The sequence below is a fragment of the Prunus mume genome, linkage group LG3 (assembly GCF_029339155.1).
Source record: "Prunus mume cultivar Tortuosa linkage group LG3, ASM2933915v1, whole genome shotgun sequence".
Taxonomy (NCBI): domain Eukaryota; kingdom Viridiplantae; phylum Streptophyta; class Magnoliopsida; order Rosales; family Rosaceae; genus Prunus; species Prunus mume.
This window is the reverse complement of record NC_142700.1, coordinates 27929740-27949148: the sequence shown is the minus strand read 5'-3', so window position 1 is coordinate 27949148 and position 19409 is coordinate 27929740. Positions and strand designations below refer to the sequence as shown.

At 37.5% G+C, this 19409-nt stretch overlaps 1 protein-coding gene across 1 annotated transcript; it reads left to right on the top strand.

Annotated features, from left to right (window-relative positions):
* Positions 1–15711: 15711 nt before the first annotated feature.
* LOC148919294 (uncharacterized) lies at positions 15712–17278 on the top strand. Its single transcript, XM_089049230.1, has one exon. The coding sequence runs from the start codon at positions 15712–15714 to the stop codon at positions 16654–16656; it is 945 nt and encodes a 314-aa protein (XP_088905356.1). The 3' UTR covers positions 16657–17278.
* The last annotated feature ends 2131 nt before the right edge of the window (positions 17279–19409 follow it).

Below are 19409 nucleotides of genomic sequence, written 5' to 3'. Positions count from 1 at the left end.
GGTGGATCTAGTCCCTGCCAAGCAATGCATTGTAAGTGGTAGAAGTGGTGTCTACCACAAAAAATGCAATCTTCAGCTCCTTGGTTCCAACTATGACGTCTACATCTAGGATTCCATGAGTCTTAGTGATGCCCCCAGCAAAGTTGGTGACAGTCAAATGTGTTGGAATTAGATCCTTCTCTGTTCTGCCCATCTTGATCAGCAACCTATTAGGCAGAAGATTAATGGTTGCACCTCCATCTACCATCACTTTGGGAATATGAATACCCCAAAGTTTGCTGTTATGAATAGAGGTTTGAGGTGATTGGCCATCTCCTTGGTTGGTTTGGAGAAACAAAGTTGTTCTGCAGCCAACTTCTCTGTCGTTCCACCTGTCTTGGCAATAGGTGTTTGCTGCTCGCACCTCCTCTACTTCGCCAATCTGCACTCGTAACTTTCTTGGGACAACACATCTCCTTCCAAAGTGCTTCCTTGCCCTTCTACTGCCCTAAACTTTTTTGGCAAGATAAATACCATATTAATGCCTAGATCTTCTTGTAACAGGCTTTCTAATTCTGCACCGAAAACCTCAGTTTCTTCATCCAGTTCTCCATCATACTCCATCTGTTCTTCCCTATATTCTTCTATCTAGTCTTCCTGTTCTCCTGTTTTGAGGAGTCCAATCCGGTCATCTGCAGATGGTACATAGTCCAACTTGTTCCTCTACTGGAATAGGTTCAAATTCACCTTGTGTTTGTGAAGGTGTAAGTTGATTAACTGAGGATGAGGCAAGATGGATGGAAGGTTTGCCTAAAGATTCTGTCTTCATCAGCCCTTGTGGCTAACGTGTTATTTGTTCTGCCTGAGGAGCTACTCGATTCTTCCCACTGCGAACTTGTCTCTGGAAGTACCTATGTGTGATTCTTGTTCCTAAGGAAGGTGTAGTATTGCCTTCGAACTCTCCACTTTTGAGTTATAGTTAACTCCAGAGTTGGTCTACCGCTCTTTCCAACAGAATACCATCTGCCTTCTATGATAGTTGCCAAGGGCTTTTCATTTTCGGGCATCTTAATTGGTATCTCTTTCTTTGGCTGCTCACATTCTTCCACTGCGTCGAGCAGCCTTAGATAGTCCTTCCGTCTAGCTCTATCTTTAGATGGAGCCGAATCGGGCCTTGTTGGTATGATGTTCCAATCTGGCAAAAACGCTTAGGTGGGCTGACTCTGCTGTCTAGAGTCACTTCTAACTCACTTTCACACTTGCACTTGCTGTATAGCACTATCCCAGCCGAGATGGTTGCCTTTGGCCTTTAACTAGTCTCTCTGTGACTCTTCCGCCTCTACTGGAGCTAGCTTCAAGTCTGGTTTGTCTCTTGTTCTCGCCAATTTAAGTTGACCATGTTGACTTGAGGTTGGGGAAAAAGATTTGTTGTAACTGAGGGAGGTTTCTCCGCCAGTTTTAATCTTCCTACTGTTATTCCATCTTGTATGACGTCTCTGAAAACAATACAAATGTTGGTGGAATGGTTCCAAGAGTCATGCCACCGCAATACATGCTCGCTCTTGAGTTCTTGTGCTTGGGCAACTTGTGGGGTGTTTCTATTGCCTTTTGTAGCAGCATCTCATCAAACAAAGCATCAACCTTGGTTAGATCGAAGGAATAGACCTTATTATGGGTTGGTTTGTTTGGAACAAACCCTCCTATGAATGGTGGTGGCTTTTGGTCCTTTGGTGGCTTTGTAAGAGCTTTGCAACTGATAGGATGTTTCAACTTTGTCATTTCTGCTACATCGCAATTTCTCTTCCTCTTAGCCTTCTGTGTCTTCTTCTGATTCTACCTAAACTAGATGGACTAAAGAAGAATGGGTTTTGTAGTATGTGTCTTTGGAAAATTTCCTCTTTTGTTGTTCTTCCTTGAGCAGCTCCTTATATTTAGATGCTTTGTCTGCTAGTTCTGCTAGGTCTCCAAACAGCATCCCATCAAATCTCTTTCTTAAAGAGATTTTAAGGGCGGTTTGAGCAATCTGGATGAAGTATCTTTCTTTCATAGGGATTCGGCATTTCATCTTGAGCTTTTTGAATCTGGTTATGAAGTCCCGAGCAGTGCTCATCTTCACTGCTTGACGGCAATGATCACTAATGGTGACTTATGGCAGGATCCCGAATAGTAGTCATGGAAAACATTTTCCATCTGCTCCCAGGTTTGAACATAGTTGGTTGGTAGGCTGGTATACTAGGTGAAGGCTTGTCCAGAGAGAGAATTCCGAAAAAGCCTTAGTTTTAACAGAGGGCTATTTTCTATGGCAATGCATTGGACAGAGAATCTGCCTATATGCTCAATATGCTCAACTGATGAAGCATGGGGGTCTTCTCCATTGAACAATGTGAAGTTTGGCACCTTGAAACCCAGGGATAAATGTAAGCCGAATATGGCTTTTTGTAGGTGGGCTTTTCTCCTCTCCTGCTTCAAGCTCCATCATCTCCTGATCAGTGCCCCCATGTCATTCAAAGCATTGACAGGTGGGGATTTCGCCTATTCTAGCCGGACGTGGTCAATCCTGCACTCTATTCTATATGGCCCGCAGTGAGCTTCCTCCCTATGTTCTTCCTCTTCTTCAAACTGGATGATTTCTCAGCTTGCCCCGGTCTATTCCTCGTAATGTTGGCAAAGGGGTTGATCCCCTCCGCCTCTTTGCCCCTTGGCCGTGGAGGGAATGGATTGGGTCCATCCTTGGGTCTGTAGAACAAAACAGCTGGTGCCTCGGAAGAAGTGCCAAGGGTTGATCTCGTGGGGCCACAGTGTTGTGGAATAGGTGGAGGTTCTGGCTGATTCTAGGGGCCTGGACTGGTGCAGGCCTTTGACCGGATTGGAACCTCATGTTCTTGGATGGGAAGGGCTCCTCCCCTCTGTCCAGCGTGATTTCTCCACGCTTGGTATTCCAACTATCTGTGCGATGAGAGGGTTTTCTTAGTATGGCCATGCCAGTCCTGGTGGAGGTCCATAAGGGAGGTCTAGCTACTGGACCACAACATCTGGATTTGGAATTCTAGCCATAGCAGCCTCACGGTCCTTCCCGAACTACCTGTTAACTTGCCATTGCATCATGGTTGTCATGTTGTTCAGAGTATCCTGCCTCGTTTGTACTATGGCCTCCTGCCAAACACACCTCCTGATTTAGTTCAACCTCCCGAGCTAGTCCAGAACATCCGCTTCCGACATCGCCACGGGCCGATTGCCTAGCATCACTTTCTTCTGACTCCAACCCTTCTCTGAGAACTGCTTGATTTCTTTCCATGGCGTAGTGTGGGTTCTGGCTAGAACTTCCAATATTCATATACTTTAGAATATTTTTCTAGGAGTATATATACTGAAAAATCCCACCGGGCGTAGCAAATTATTCACCGCTTTTATGTTTGCTCTGTGTGGCAAGGTAAAGTTCCCATTGCCTTGAAGACTATTGACTGTTAACAAGTCAACTTTCTTTAGTGTGCGAGCGTGCCACTGCTAGCAATTAAAAATCCTAGCAGACTTTAAAATAAATGACTTGCGCCCCAAGTTATTGATTTCTAAACAAACAATTGTGAATTTGGGTGAGGAATATCTCTCAAGTAAGTTCTTTTCTTGCCTCAGACTGGTGAGGACTTCACAATTTTTCATAGTACAAGATTGGTAGTTTTGGCCAGAATAAATGGTAAGAAAGTGAACTGTTTTCAGGGAATTGCCTCTTACAAAACTCAACAGGAAAAAACCAACTCTAGAAAGACAAAAAGAAGGCTGGACTTCCATTTCTACCTAGATAGAAGCTTCTGATTCGGGCTGGACTAGGTGTACCTATGCTAGACTTCACTGTCAACAACTTCAACTGCTAAGCTTCAGCTATAAATCAATACCAATGTTCAAGTTTAGCAGAGCTGTCATCTATTTCAAGCCCTGGAATGCTTTTTGGACTAGCAGAATTACGGCATCTTCACTGAAAGGGCGAAATGGTTGGACTTGAGGACTATTGAGCTAGAACTGGACTGTGGTACCTGTTCTGCTTGATCAGGGCTCTCCATAAATTTGTTGAGGCTTTCATATTTGTAAAAAAAAAACCCAGGCTCTACTTGATTTGGCTTTTGTTGAACCAAATTTATAACGAAAGAAATATCATTTTTAAATGACTTATTCCTCTAAGTCTGAAACTGGTAGTTTTGATTTGTAGTTGGCTTCTTTCTTGTGGCTCAATGAGCTTTTGGTTGCTTCAGGTTGTTTGAAGGTTCTTTGAGATCAAGTGATCATTTTGAGTTTTTGTTTTTGATTGATTTTTTTGGTTGTATTTGTTCTGTTAACCCTCTGTTATATTTATAAGAAATGTTTTGGAGTGGGGTTTTCTAATTCTTTTAATAATGGGCGGCAAAAATTCTCAAAAGATCTTTCATTTTTAAATGCAAAGAAAAAAGGGGGCTTTATCAATTCTAGTAGATAAGCCCTCAATAGTCAATTCATAAGGCAATCACTTTCCTGTTTTTCTTGAAAGAAATCCTAACCCTTCTTCCAATTTAACTGCTCTTTGTAAGAGCTCAAACTATGATGGTTAGTTTTGATCTTCCAGATGAACAACTCCCTGCTTCCTACTTCCAAAAACGTAGTCTGCTTATTTCTTGAAAATGGTGCCTTCTTTGGAGCAGAAATTTCTCTGAATATATAAAGGGGACTTTGATCTCTTCTCTGTCTATGAAATACTAGAGAAATCTTCCTGCAGGACTGCTAATTCCCTGTCAAATTCTCTTGTGACTAGTTGAAATAATTGACTTTTCGAAGTCAGGTAGTCATGTGGGTTCTGAGAATAGACCTTCCAAAATATCTGCAGATCTTTTACTCTGGGTTTTGAGATCAATGGTGAGTATTTAGAGGTTGGGCCCAATCCCCCTTTTCTGATATGCTCTAGTGGTCAATTGCCATTTAAATTGGTGTTTTTTTACGACTCTGCCACTTTGTAAAAGATGTGGGCTTCTGATGTGTTTTTGGGCTCTCTCTCTTTTTGAATCAAAGCCCTGTCCTCTGTTCTTTTCTATTTTGTGGGCCTTTCTTTGCCTAAATGGGCTTGCTTCGAATTTTTTTTTTGGCCCAAACACAACTGGATGAATGTGGTTTTTTGAAAATCAAATGTAGGGCCTAATGCCTCATCCCTTAGGAAGTCATGGACAAACAAATCATGAAAGAAGTGTCAACACACAAAGGGCCCCGCAAATGCCCAAGCGGAAATTACGGGTGTCTTAGGAAGTCGAGAAGACTTTGCTGAATGTGTTCGTTTATTAAGGTCAGAAATGCTAACTTAGAATATTAACAAACAAAAGTGACGCAATGTAATCTAGAACAACTAAAACTAGAACACTTGGAAGTCAGCAAATAAACTCTAGATACATTAATGAAGATGTTTGCAATCAAGATTGGGTCTAGTGGCTCAAGACGCGTTGATTCTCTTTAGTATAAGTAGAGTGTAGGTCTAGTGCTACAATACTCGTGCTTCCTTAATACTTCGATTTAATCATATGAAAAACCTATTAAGTTTGAAGAGAATATGAACATCACAAGAACCCTAATAGCATGGTGTTTACATAGGCATTCAAGAAACCAATTGACAAGACCTGTCCCAATTTCCTTAGAATCCGTGACGAAACCTGTGTTATTTCCGACATTAGGCTGATGTCGGGCCCACTTACTAACAATATAGCTTCTTTTCCAAATCAAGGAAAAGAGGGACGAGACTTTCTGCCCAAAATTTCGGCAGAGTCTCCCCTGAAAAACAGACATTTACAAAAATTTCACCATTATACTATGTGATTTCATAAATAGAGTAATAGTCACACATTATACTAGGGTCCAATATACCAAAGTATGTATGCTTTAAGGTATGACATCTTTGAACCTACAAGTATATTAGTGCACAGACATTTTCTTACTATTCTTTTCTTTTGTTTCATAATCAGACAAATTGTTTTGTAGTGATTTATTTGATTTATTCACAAATCTCTACCTCTCTTCTCATTTCCTAAACCCAACTCCTCCAAAGAACCAAACAAAAATGAAATATACATTCCGCAACCTTTCCTCTCAGTTCATCTAGTCTTTTATTTTCCCTCGGTTTCTCACTAACCAAACAACTAGCTTCACATCAAAACACAGATAACATACATAGGCGCATTAACAACAAAGGTTATCTAGCTCTAAGTATACCACCACATAATATTTAAACTTCATAGAATCATAGATTGGACAATTGAACGGAAATGTGTGACATAATATCATAGTCCATCTACCTAGACACATAATGTAGATAGTGCATAACTTTAACAGTTTATTTTGCGGCTGCACCTAAGTTAGACTCCACGCTACCTACTCACCCCTTTATGAGGGATCAAGCCACACGTAGTTCTTAAATCAACAATCATGATTCAGATAATATAAAATTATTTAAAGTAATGCCAATGATTAAATTTAGATTTAATTACAACATCAAATTTAACAAGGCAACCACTGAACACTTTAATAGTTCCTTTCCTTTTATCCGTTCATTTTCCCAACCATACCCTATCCAAGGCGTACGTTGCCGAACAACACTTTCCAAACCATGATTTCAACATTCAAGCCTGTGTAGAGTACTCACGATGTACAAGTTCAAGAATCTCCAAAAACGAATCCACATATATATACATATAATGTGTATGTAAATATATATATATATATATACCTATATATCACACCTCACACCAACATCATGTACCAAGGGAAGACAATCCATTTCGAGGATCGCTTGATTAGACCACATGAAAGAATCCTCAACAACCATGTGGTCAGGAGTGAGCCATCCATCCGGGGGACTAGGCTAACTAGCACGCATAGCAGAATCCTCAATACTCATGCGCTTGTGATAAGTCCTACGCTCGCACACTACTCAGCTATCCATTACCATGTATCCAAGTATCCATGTCCACTGTTTCTAAGTATTAGTATTCAAGGGGACATACATATGATAGTACACATCATGCACCGAGGAAAAAAATCCAACGTGGGAATCGTTCGGTTGAACCACATAGAGGAATCCTCAAAGACCATGTGGCTGGGATGAGCCGTCCAACCAGGGGACTGGGCTCACCATCACACACAGCAGAATCCTCAATACTGCGTGCGCCTGTGACAAGTCCTACGCGCGCAGATTACCCCGCTAAGGGTCTACGATAACACCCCTTCAAGGATGCCCGGATTCCAACATACCCAAACCATATCCACAATTTTCCAAGTATCCATCAATTTCAGAATCAGTAACTAAGAAAGCCCACATGCCGGAAATCCAATGCCACCTGTGGGTACTACCAGGGAATGTACATATGATGGTGAGGTTTATAACCCATATATAATATTATAAAAATAATATTCCATTCCTTAATTCAATTTTCCCAAATATTTATTCATAGTATAGAAAATAAACTCTCAAGCATATATTCCATAAAGACCCAAAACTAATTCAAATAGTAATCAAAACTTGTTTACACTTAATTTCCATAAAATACTATATTCCACAATTAAAACAATAGACTTTCGTAAATAACCCGATATCACCTAATCCATATACTTTAATAATAATCATAATAATATTAATTAATGATAAATAATAACCTTTAGAGATCCCATATCCTCATTAACCCATATTAAATCAATTTTCAATTAAAACTCATTATGCAATAATTTCCATATTAGAAGAACTAAGTACACTTAAAAATAAATGTCACTTATTTACTAATAATCATAGCCGAGACTCAAGACTCACTTTCACAACCCATCAATCAAGTATCACATGCTCATCCATTCCATAACTTCAATTATCAAACTAATATTCAATAATTTCATACAATACTATAAAACAATCTCATAATCCCAACACAATCAACATAACTCAAATAACATTCAAGATTTGTTAATAAGGTCATTCTAGTACTCCTCGAAGGGTGAAACTACCTCAGAAGACTCACGGTCAACTGAGGGGTCAAACAACCCAAACTTAGTCAATGGGGCTTGTGGGGCCCATGACCTCAGACTTCCAATCCAAAAGTTTCTACGAGTTCAACAAGGTTTATTATACATGTCTTGCAAGTTTGGTCCGAATCGAATGGTCAGGTCGCTCGCAATCGGGCGAACGTCGTTTAACCTAATCTTTGAAAATTGAAGCATTTGGGGCTTCGATTCATGATCCGTGAAGTCCCACACGATCCTAGAGATGCCTAGATCAACATATTTGAAAATGGAGTCAATCCAATAGTCTGAACATATTGAACCCGGATAACGCCGAATATGTGTAATCCGATTGACAGTCAAACAATAACCAAATTCAAATCCTAGCACACCTTGTGCTCGGGACAACACAGGAATCATTTTAGGACCAAATGGCCGACTATAATGTGGCCCACACGCCATCGCATGGGCCGGTAGCGGTGGGTGGCCCGAGCAAATTCGGGCAATCGAAAAATCTCCAAACAACCGGTCAAGACCTATGCCAAAAGATCAAGCACATCTTTGATACCTGAGTCGAAGACTAATTTGGCCATTAAAGCCCTCAAACGAAAAAATTTCTCTTCTGAAAACATAGAAATTTCTAAGTCTGGATTCAATGATTTTGGGATGAAATCACGCGTCGGGTCTTCGAGGAAAATTACAGAGGGAAGGTAGGTGAGTGTTTTTGGAGTCAATTGGTGGTTGGTGGTGGCCAGAGTTAGCCAAAAAAGCCGTCAACAACCACGGTTTGAGACAACTCATTTTTTTTAGTCTCCTTTTTAGTTTAATTTCTGGTTTCATCGCATGGAATCATGACTAGATATAGGTATGTATGGAAAGAGGATAGAGAGACGAAGAGTTTGCAAGTTGTGGCACCAGTTTTGGTGGCCGGACGGCGGAGATATCTCCCATTTGAAACAGGCTGGGTTGTGGCGGCTATGTAATAGGAGAGACAGAGAACCAGGTTTTAAAAAAATAAAAATAAAAAATTCAGACTTTGAATTATTGATGGTTATGCCACTAGGATTCCGTATCTCGTAACTTCTTCATTACAACTCCGATTTGAGCTCATTACGTGTCTACGAACTCATATTGACGCGATCTATGCAATAATACCATTCATTTCCCCCAAACCCCTCCGGATTAAAAAGTGACCAAAATACCACTACCCCCAAGGCAAAAATTGAAATTTCGTATTTTAATTAATTAAATTAAATGGACAATTGAAATAGGGTTTGGGTGTCACACCAATTCACATGGATGATTCTTACTTCATCCATTATTTGCTTAGAAAAATATGAAGATACATATGATCCTAACAATCTCAAGAAGCATGCTTTCATAGGTGATCAATCAAAGAAAAACATACATCAAGGATAGATTATTATAGTGAAGAGGAATTCATCAATTGTTGTCAAGAATCCATAAACTCAAAGCATCAAAACATAAGTGTAATCATGTTTAGGGCTTCAACCTAAGCCCTAGAAAAATAAGAAATTACATTGAAACTAAGATAATACAAGAGATAAATAAAATGAATAAAAATAAGAACAAGGAAGAGAAAGAGAATTGCATCTTCAACCTGTTGGATCCTTGCCTCAAGGCTCCTCAAGGTTCTCTACAATTGTTATGTCATTCTCCCCTCTCCTTGGTTGCTCCTTGCTCTCCTCCTTCTTAAAAAATTTGAAATAACAAAGTGTAGAGAATGATCTGTTTTTGCCTTGGCTGCTACCCCTTAGATACCCTCTTCCTACTCATTACTTCATAGGATGCTTCACCTTTTATCCAAAGTTCTTTGGCCCTTCTCTCCACTTGTCTTCACTTCATCATTTCATTTTGGTTTTCATACATAGAGAGAGAGATGCTAATTTATTACCAATTTGAAATCAAATCTCTACAATGTAATTAATTGTTACCAAGAGGTGTGGTAACAATTAATTACAAAGGCCTAAATCTGTTTGTGAACATGCTCATAGTAGACCTTGAGCCTGTGTATTGGGGATTGTATCTTCGAGTCTTGTAAACCGCCAGTACCTGCACATAGGAAGGCTACAAAGGCTTTAGGACAACTTCTTTGACGTGCTTCACCATACCAGGCTTGCTTTCATAATCTTAATTTATTTTACTTTTATTTACCTATTATTTGTTTATTTAGTTTTACTTTACCTTAAAAGACTTTTCAAGTTGTTTATATTATAAAGGATTTTGTGTTTGGCTTATACGAAAAGAGGAAAACTATAATTTTTATAACAGGAAAGACTTCAAAGTCTTCTCCCATGCAATGCAAACCACCTTAACTTTGAAAGAAACGTGAAAGACACTTCTGGAGTCTCAACTACAAAAACTTGTAAATTGCTGGATTTGTTGTGGAAAGAGAAATAAGGCATGTTGTAATAGCCAATCACACTAAACAATTGATCAATGTATACATATACAGCTGTTCTAGAGAGAGATTTCAAATAAGTCCTTGTTTTCACATATACAATATATATATATATATGGGGCAGATCCATGACACTATATTTTTGACACAAGTTTTGACACAAGTTTTCAACCATTAGATTGAAATGGATTAAATGGCTAAGATTAACTAAAATAATTATATATTTTAAAGAAAAATATATATTAAAAATAATTATTAATTGACTTTTTCTTTCTTATTTCTGTATCCTCAATCAATGTTTTATAAAATCTTCCTATTTCATCGTTCTCCATCCTCTAGAATTCTTCAATTAATGACTTTCCCATCCTCCTCTTTCTTCTAAAGCTTTACAAGTTTCTGATTCTTTTTCTTCTCTATCGCTAACTTTGTCTTTTTTTTTTTTTATTGTTTTTTTTTTGAGTTGTTACAATTATATATAGATTATGACTCTCGAAGTAAAGGCTTGGGGATTGAACCCCAACCACACACGCACAATGAACTGCACAACAAACTGTCTTTTGCCATATATATTTTTAATGTTATTATTAATCATAATGAATAAAAGATCGTAAGCCATTAAGATGTTAGAAAAAAAAGAGAGAGAGAGAGAGAGAGAGAAACATAGAGTTAGATCAACCAAACGGTAGAGAAGAAATATTGCAACAAATATGGGCTTTTTCTTTTTTGGTTAAATATTAATATCTTATTTTCTCTTCAATATTGGTAGCTTCAGACAGATTTTCTATGTCATGGAAGAATGCTCCGTTAGTGTAGATGACAGTGGCGGATCCAGGATTCTGTGGCCAAGGGGGCTTAGTTTAAAAGTTCCGAAATTTTTTTACAAAGAAAATAATGCTAAAAAAGCCTATTAATCCGTCATTCGAAATTTTTCCTCTACCTCGGTAGCTATACTATATTCCAACCAATCATACTCATCAAACCATTGAGCAATGAAACGTCTATTAAATCCTGATTGATTAGTTTGTGGGAATTTATATCTTCTAGGTTGACAAGGTCCCTTTCGTAGATATGCTCTTCGGATCTCATCCCGAATATTAGGACTATAATCCGTCATTCGAGGTCTTAGTCCAGGGTTTGCCTAAAGATTAGCTAATATCTCATCTACTTCAATTGGTCTTGTTGCATTTGAACTACCCGGATTAGACGGAGAAGGACTATCCGTAGATAATTTTCTTTTATAGAATCATTCCATAATTCTACAAATCAATTAATTGAATCAATCATTAATTTTTATCAAAATTATCATATGAATATGAAAATGTCAATAACCTACTCTCAATATTCACCCATATTAATCAATATTCAATATACCAAATTATCATATCAAATATCATTCAATCTTTAATATACTCAATCAACAATCAAGCATAAACGCAATCAATCTAAATTATCCATCAATATGATTCATATCCATAGATTTCATTACATAAAAAAATATCAATATCAACAATATATTATCACTATAAATTTATTAATTTAAATTTTGACATGCTTACTTGTACTTGAAAAAAAAGGGCGGCACAAGATGGTGGTGGTGATCGCCAATGGGCCACCGGCGAAGAGTTTATGGAGGTTGTCGGAGGTTAGGAGGTTGGGAGAGGTTAGGATTTGAGAGGGAAGCATTGGGGGACCCAGAAATTTTTCAGCGGAGGTGCAATATTGACTAAGTATGAAAAATGGTTTTTCGGAATAATCATTTTCTTAAGATAATTTTTGGCGGCTTTTATTCCTTACACATCAAATAAGAAAACTTGATTTTATGGGATTTTAATATGAAGTATATATTGACTTAATGAGCCATCATTTTTAGCATAAATCGTATTTTACACTAAAACCGAATTTTCATATTTTGATTTGGTGAGAATTTGATTTTCTAGTATTTTTATTTGAAACCAAATGGGGGTTACTTCCTTATTTACATTGTAAACTTAAGTAAATGGAGTAATATAAAAATAAATAAAAGTAAAAGGACAAAGACATTTACCTGTTCTGTTCTAGTTGAATAACTGTACAAATTGAGCTCCTATGTTCTGTTCTAGTTTTGTTTTGTTTTTTTAAACCTGGCCCAAAACGACGCATTTTGAGGCCAGGTCATTTAAAAATTGATGAGCCTTGGACCAAACGACGCTGCTTGGCAAGGCTGTTTTAAAAACAAAATCACACGCAGCCAGGCCAAGGCGCAGCAGCTGCGCAAGCAAGCTTCTCCTCCTCCGGGACTTTCGCGAGCAACATGCATCCAAGGGCTTCAGCAGCTATCCAAGGGGCTTCAATGGAGTCCTTGCCAACTTTTCAGAATTCCAAGGTCGTCCGACCCCTCTTGTCCCAACGTGGATCCGCCAAGGGGAAGGTGATGGTGAGGTTTCACAGGTTATTAATTGAGAAGAGAGAAAATGATAAGAAACCAAAGAGGGAAAGATAATTGAGTAATTTTCGGGATTATCATAACTAATTAATAAAAATGAAATTTACTTGGCATTAGAGATGAGTGATGCTATACGAACCCTAAAATTAACTTAGTACACCCTACTATCAAACTATTTATTGAATTACTAATTTACCATAATATAAGTACACCTTACTCACCATATCCAACCCTAATATTCGATGGAGCGATGTTGAACGCTATGAATCCAACCCAACCCCACCACCACCGTCCCTCCCTCTCTCTCTCATCCAAATTATCTTATTTGCTCTAAATTTTTTGCAATGAGTCAGAATCTTCCATGTGTATGTGGCGTTCGTCCATTAGACTTGGTTAATGCATTCAACCCACCCAAAACAATAATCATTTGATGTTCATCTACGGTGTTGGTGGTTTCAAGTGAGCATATTCCCAAACGGCTCTTACACTTGCCCACTAGAATTCCAGCTCCTCACCCTCTGATGAATCTAATGACAATTATGTTGCTGTTTGCACCATAAACACCAACTTCCAACAACTCCAATACAACCTATTTCTTCTTAATTAGATACCGTGGGGGTTGATAGCAACCTCAACAGTCTAAGAAACAAACCCACTTTGGAATTTCCTTCTTCCACTAGTTGAAGGGAGATGGATTCCAACACGATATTACGCGCTTATTAGAATCTTATGCAAGAGGGCTTAAGTCGGAGGAGGAAGGATGGGGTTGGCTGGGTGGGGGATGATGGGAGATCGATTTGACAGGTTTAAGTGTTGTTAAATGGTTTACCACATGTCAAAAAAATAGAAGGGAAACATGTCGGCACATGGCATTTGGTAATAGTAAAATTGGACTCATGAATGGGTTAGGTGTTGTGTGATAGAGTGTATTGGGGTGTACCATGGGTGTTTTTGGTAGTTAAATAGGGTGTACTGAGTTAATTTTATAATTTGATTTAAATATTATGGTGCACTTAGATCATATGGTGTACTCAGTTAATTTTAGGTTCGTTTAGCAACACTCTTAGAGATTTAATTTAATTTAAGTATTTTACATTCTTCAACAACCAAGATGTTAACTATTCTGCCAATTTCATTAATTAAATTCAACAAGAAAATTCAAAATTTGCATTACATTTATGGAGAAATCTATATATATATATATATATATATAGATATAAAGTAAAATGCATAGAATGGTGAAACATTCAAAATACCATAAAATGTCATTGGTTAATGCAACCATCAAGAATTGAAATTATTAATTAAATGAGGATAATATGGTAAATTCACACTTTTGCATATTAAAAAAAATTAAAATTAAAATTAAAAGAAAAATAAGATAATGGATCATATTTTTATGGAACACAACTACTCATTATCTTTTTTAATGCTAAAATAAATTAATTTAAAAAAAAAAAAACCTCTCGCATATGCGAAAGCGCTTGCAGAGAGGCTAGTGTAAACTTTAATTGAGGTGTAGGAAAGACTTGAAAAAAACTTAAAAAGTTTTGTGATAGACAATCTGGTATATAGTACACTAGTAAACACCACACAAGTTGTAGGACTAGTTTTGACTGATTAACCTAAAAGATTTGTTTTGGGAGTGCTTTTGAAAAGGATAAAAGTACTTTTGACAGGGTTGACATAAAGAATTAAAAGAATATTCAGGTCGTAGAAGCACTTTTTGGAAAAACAATTTTAGTAAGCACAATCCTAAGTGTACTTTTTCATGATGTACTTGGATTTCTTATGGAAACCTTTCAACTTTTTATAATAAAGGCGCTTTTGTTAAAAGCGAGTCCCAAACGAGCCCCTAAAGTCATGGTATAAGGCTCTTTTATCAAAAGTGTGTCCCAAATGAACCCTAAAATCAAGGTATTTGCACGTTTCAAACCACTTTTGTCAATTTTCCAATGTGATATATTTTAGTCAAAAACAAAATATGAACGTTGTCAAGCATCAACTATCAATTTCTTCTAACAAAAAAGAAATGTATCAATTTCATCAAAATTCAACAAGAAAATTCATTTGCATTTAAATGCATGAATAAACGCAAGACATTGACTTTAACTGAGGTGTAGAAAATCGACCTTTCCCCAAATCGTTTAGTCAGGGTAGTCCCAAAGGACTCTGGGAGATCGACATTTTTTGGTGAATTTGAAGTTGAATGGCAATCAACTTTGGCGTCCTATACCGTATGAATTTGGACATCATTAACTGATAGTGAATATCTTGATCTTTCCACCCACGAATTCGATGAGTCAATTCCAGACTTCTTTTTCTTTTCAATACCTAATTTTGTCCGTGTAGTTTACTGATTTTACCACTTTGGTCCCCATAGTTTCAATTTTATTAATTTTAACCCTGTAGTTGTAAATCCCTCACAATCCCTTACATGCTGAGAGTCATCATGTAAACAACTTTAGCTAGGTAAGTTTCTCTCCTCCTTTGCAACATGAATTATGCCTACTCTATAATATGAGTAAGAAAACCTTCTATACTATTAATTGTGGAACCATGCACTTATACAATATTGTATTTTATTTCGTTAAGTTTTCGATCTTATTTGACATTATTCAACAGCCAAAATTCAAAGAATGAACATTGTCAAGCATCCAAGTTATTGCTAACTCTAAATTCAACCACAAAATTCAAACATTGCATTTATAAGACGATGACTAATTAACATACCACCTTACCTTTTAGAAAGAAAAGTGAAAGAGATGTCAACTCAAGCCATCTCAACCACAAAAAATTGTCGATCGCTGGATATATTGTGGAAAACGGAATCACTTGTAGAATAATAGCTATAAATAAAGCCATCAAATACATGATTGTATACAGAAACAAAAATACAATGACATATTTATTATGCTGTCTAGCTTGCCTTATCTCGTATGTCCAGCTGTTCTCATCACCAAACATTGCTTTTGCTTCTTCAGTTGAAGCAGAGGCTCTTCTCAAATGGAAAGCTAGCTTTCAAAATCAAACCAAGAATAATCTGACCTCATGGGCTTACTATCCAAAAGTAAATACAATCCCATGCAACGTTTGGACTGGTATTTCATGCAACAGTGCTGCAAGTGTCAACAGGATCAACCTCACCAATTCTGGGATACAAGGTACGCTATATGAATTTCCATTCCTGTCGCTCCCTAATCTCGAATACATTGACCTCAGCTTGAACCAACTCTTTGGTGCCATCCCATCTCAGATAAGTTCCCTCTCCAAACTCATCTATTTTGACCTTTCTTATAATCAGTTGTCTGGGAAAATCCCACCAGAAATTGGTCTTCTAAATAATCTTCAAGCCCTGCACCTAAATGAGAACCAATTAAATGGCTCAATTCCTCAAGAAATTGGCCAGCTTAAGTTTCTTAATGAGCTTGCTCTGCAAACCAACAATCTACAAGGTCCAATTCCAGCTTCTTTTGGTAACCTTTCCAATTTAGAGGTGCTGTACATGCAGGAAAATTATTTAACAGGTGCCATTCCTCCAAGTTTTGGAAATTTAAAACAGCTGATCATGATATACTTGTACAACAATCAACTTTCTGATTCTCTCCCTTCAGAAATAGGAAATTTGAAGTCTCTAGTGGAACTATGCATTGATGATAACAATCTATCTGGTCCAATCCCGTCATCATTAGGTGATCTAACAAACCTTACCCGTCTCTATCTCTTTGAAAATAATCTTTCTGGAACAATTCCAAAAGAGATAGGGAACTTGGAATCCATTGTGGAGCTAGAGTTGAACCAGAACCACTCAATGGTCCCATCCCCACTTCACTTGGTAACTTGAGCAACCTAGAAATCTTATTCCTAAACAATAACCAACTTTCTGGCTCCATCCCCCAAGAGATTGGGAATCTCATGAAGTTGACTGCTGGAACTCGACACTAACAATTTTTCTGGTTATTTGCCACAAAATATTTGTCGAGGCGGATCACTACAAAACTTTACAGTAAGCTCCAACCATGTCATAGGTACAATCCCCAAAGGTTTGCAAAATTGCAAGAGCTTAGTGAGAGTTCATCTTGAAGGTAACCAACTAACGGGCAATATATCTGAAGACTTTGGTGCCTATCCAAATCTTAATTTTATTGACCTGAGCCACAATAACTTGCACGGTGAAATCTCACAGCTCTGGGGACAGTGTCCGCAATTAGCAACACTACGAATTGCTGGGAACAAGCTTACAGGTAGTATACCACCTGAGATTAGCCATGCAACCCAAATTCATGAACTTGATCTTTCTTCCAACAGTTTAGTCGGGGTGATCCCAAAGAAATTTGGGAGATTGACTTCTTTGGTGAAATTGATGTTGAATGGCAATCAACTTTGGGGTCCTATACCCTCAGAATTTGGATCGTTGACTTATATTGAATATCTTGACTTGTCCACGAACAAATTCAATGAGTCAATTCCAGTCAATTTCAGAGAATGAGTCTGATGAGAGTAGGGCCTTAAGCTTAAGTCGTCTCTACTCATCACCGAGAGCCAACTTGACTAATCTTCCAAGCCCACCAAAACGGTTCACGCAAAAAAGGAAATAAATAGGACCCTTAATAGGCTTCTAAACCTTTCCTTATTCACAAGGTTTTGGGCCTCAAAGTATAACTTAATTTAAACTCTTATCAAAACCTGATATAACTTAATATCTAATGCACCGATCTTAATAGGAAAACATAACATTCTCCCACTAGATCAACCACTAAAGCACTAAGCTTCTCTATTCCGAAAGTTTTGATAATCTTTATTGGCCACGAGTTTAAAACAGTTAAATCCTTCCCCTCAAGCTACAGTGAAAAGCGACTAGACAAAACAAACTATGGATAAGCACTGCTCTCTCTATTAAAAACAGGTCATCTATAATCAAATAATGCAATCTCAAAACACATGAAGCACCTACAAACACGAACCTCAATATGTACTGATCTGTAGTGTGAATCTTTATGCTTTTCAGTACATGTACCCCCTTTACGATTTAGCAGGAGTCAATCTGCAATGTTATTAAAACAATAGTGTCTCAACAGAGACCATAAACTCACATGCATAAACAAAATTGCATAAGAAGTTTAAACAGCTATATAGTCAAAATGATAGAATTTATTCAATAATAAATAAAATTGTCAACCAAATTAACATCCTTAAATGCAAATCCGTCACTCTAGAAAACAACATAATAAACAAACTAGTAAAATATCATAATGGGAACAAGACTCCCACTAGATTGTGTTGAGCCTGTTCTTAACAACTAAAATGAGTTATTAAAAATAGTAACTTTAATTCTCGCAAGTGCACAAACCGTCTTATAGTATAGCTTATGTCAATACGAGGTCGATCTAATGGAGAATGGTAACTTGGTTCCAAGTTAAATTACTTAGAATGCAGCAAAATAGAAAAACAAGGAAACAATACAAATTAACAAATGGCAAGGTCTATGATAGAATCCTAGCACCACACACGCACTCGAAATGAGGGGTTTTGTTGTTGAAATGAAAACAAGAAAGTGTTGGAAAGTAAACACTGACAGCAATCAAAAAGTTGTGAAACAATGATTGAGAGGTGTTAAAGACTTGGAATCCACCACTAGCCTTCTTATCCAAGTTATGAATGCATACAAATTGACTCAAGCTCCATCAACAATGGATTATCGCATACGAGCCTATGGTATCTAGGTTAGGATGCTTGATTCTCCTAAGGCATGTGAATGTGCATGGTATCTACACAACACGTGATCTCTAATATGCAACCTAAGCATGATATCTACTTAGAATAAAGCATACAAGAGTCATTAAGCTCCTTGAGAATATGATAATCACATAAGTCCTAGAGCATGGTATCTGTCCTGGTCAACCTACGATTATTAACCCCTTAAATGATTCTTAGGCCATTCATGTGTTGCTTGTGAAAAGAGACATGTGCTAGATGCATAAAATCCTAGTTAGCTACTCCAAGAAAATATACATCAAGCACATAATAAGTTAGAGGTTAATAACTTGATAATGAAAGCAAGGAATTCAACTAACTATGAAATCATACATACATTGAATATTCATGACTAGAGTTTCATCATAAGCCCTAACTAAATGGATTAGTTAGACATAATTATGAATACATAAAATAAGATATACATAGATAGGATAAAGAGAAGAGAAGAATTAGTTGGTGGCAACAAGGCAGTTCACAGGACAGCTCCAAGCTCTCCCTCCTTTGCAACTAGCTATCTTCTCTCTTTGTGGTGAATGATGGAATCTGTGTGTATGAGAGTAATGGATGGAATGAATGTATCTGTGTTCCTTGAATGAGTGTGAAACTCTCTATTTATAGAGTGCCAAATTTTTCTTCCCTTTTGGCTGGTGAAGCACACTCCTCTTAGCTGCTGCCCAACCGCCCAATAAATACCAACTGCTCCAACTGCCCAATAAATGCTTTTGGTGGAGTATTCTTAGTCTCTTCATTGTAAGCTTGACTTTTGTTCATCTTTCTGAGTTCATAAGGTGATTTTTCTCCCATGTGTGACTGTTCTTATGTGTAGCACATGGCTACAGG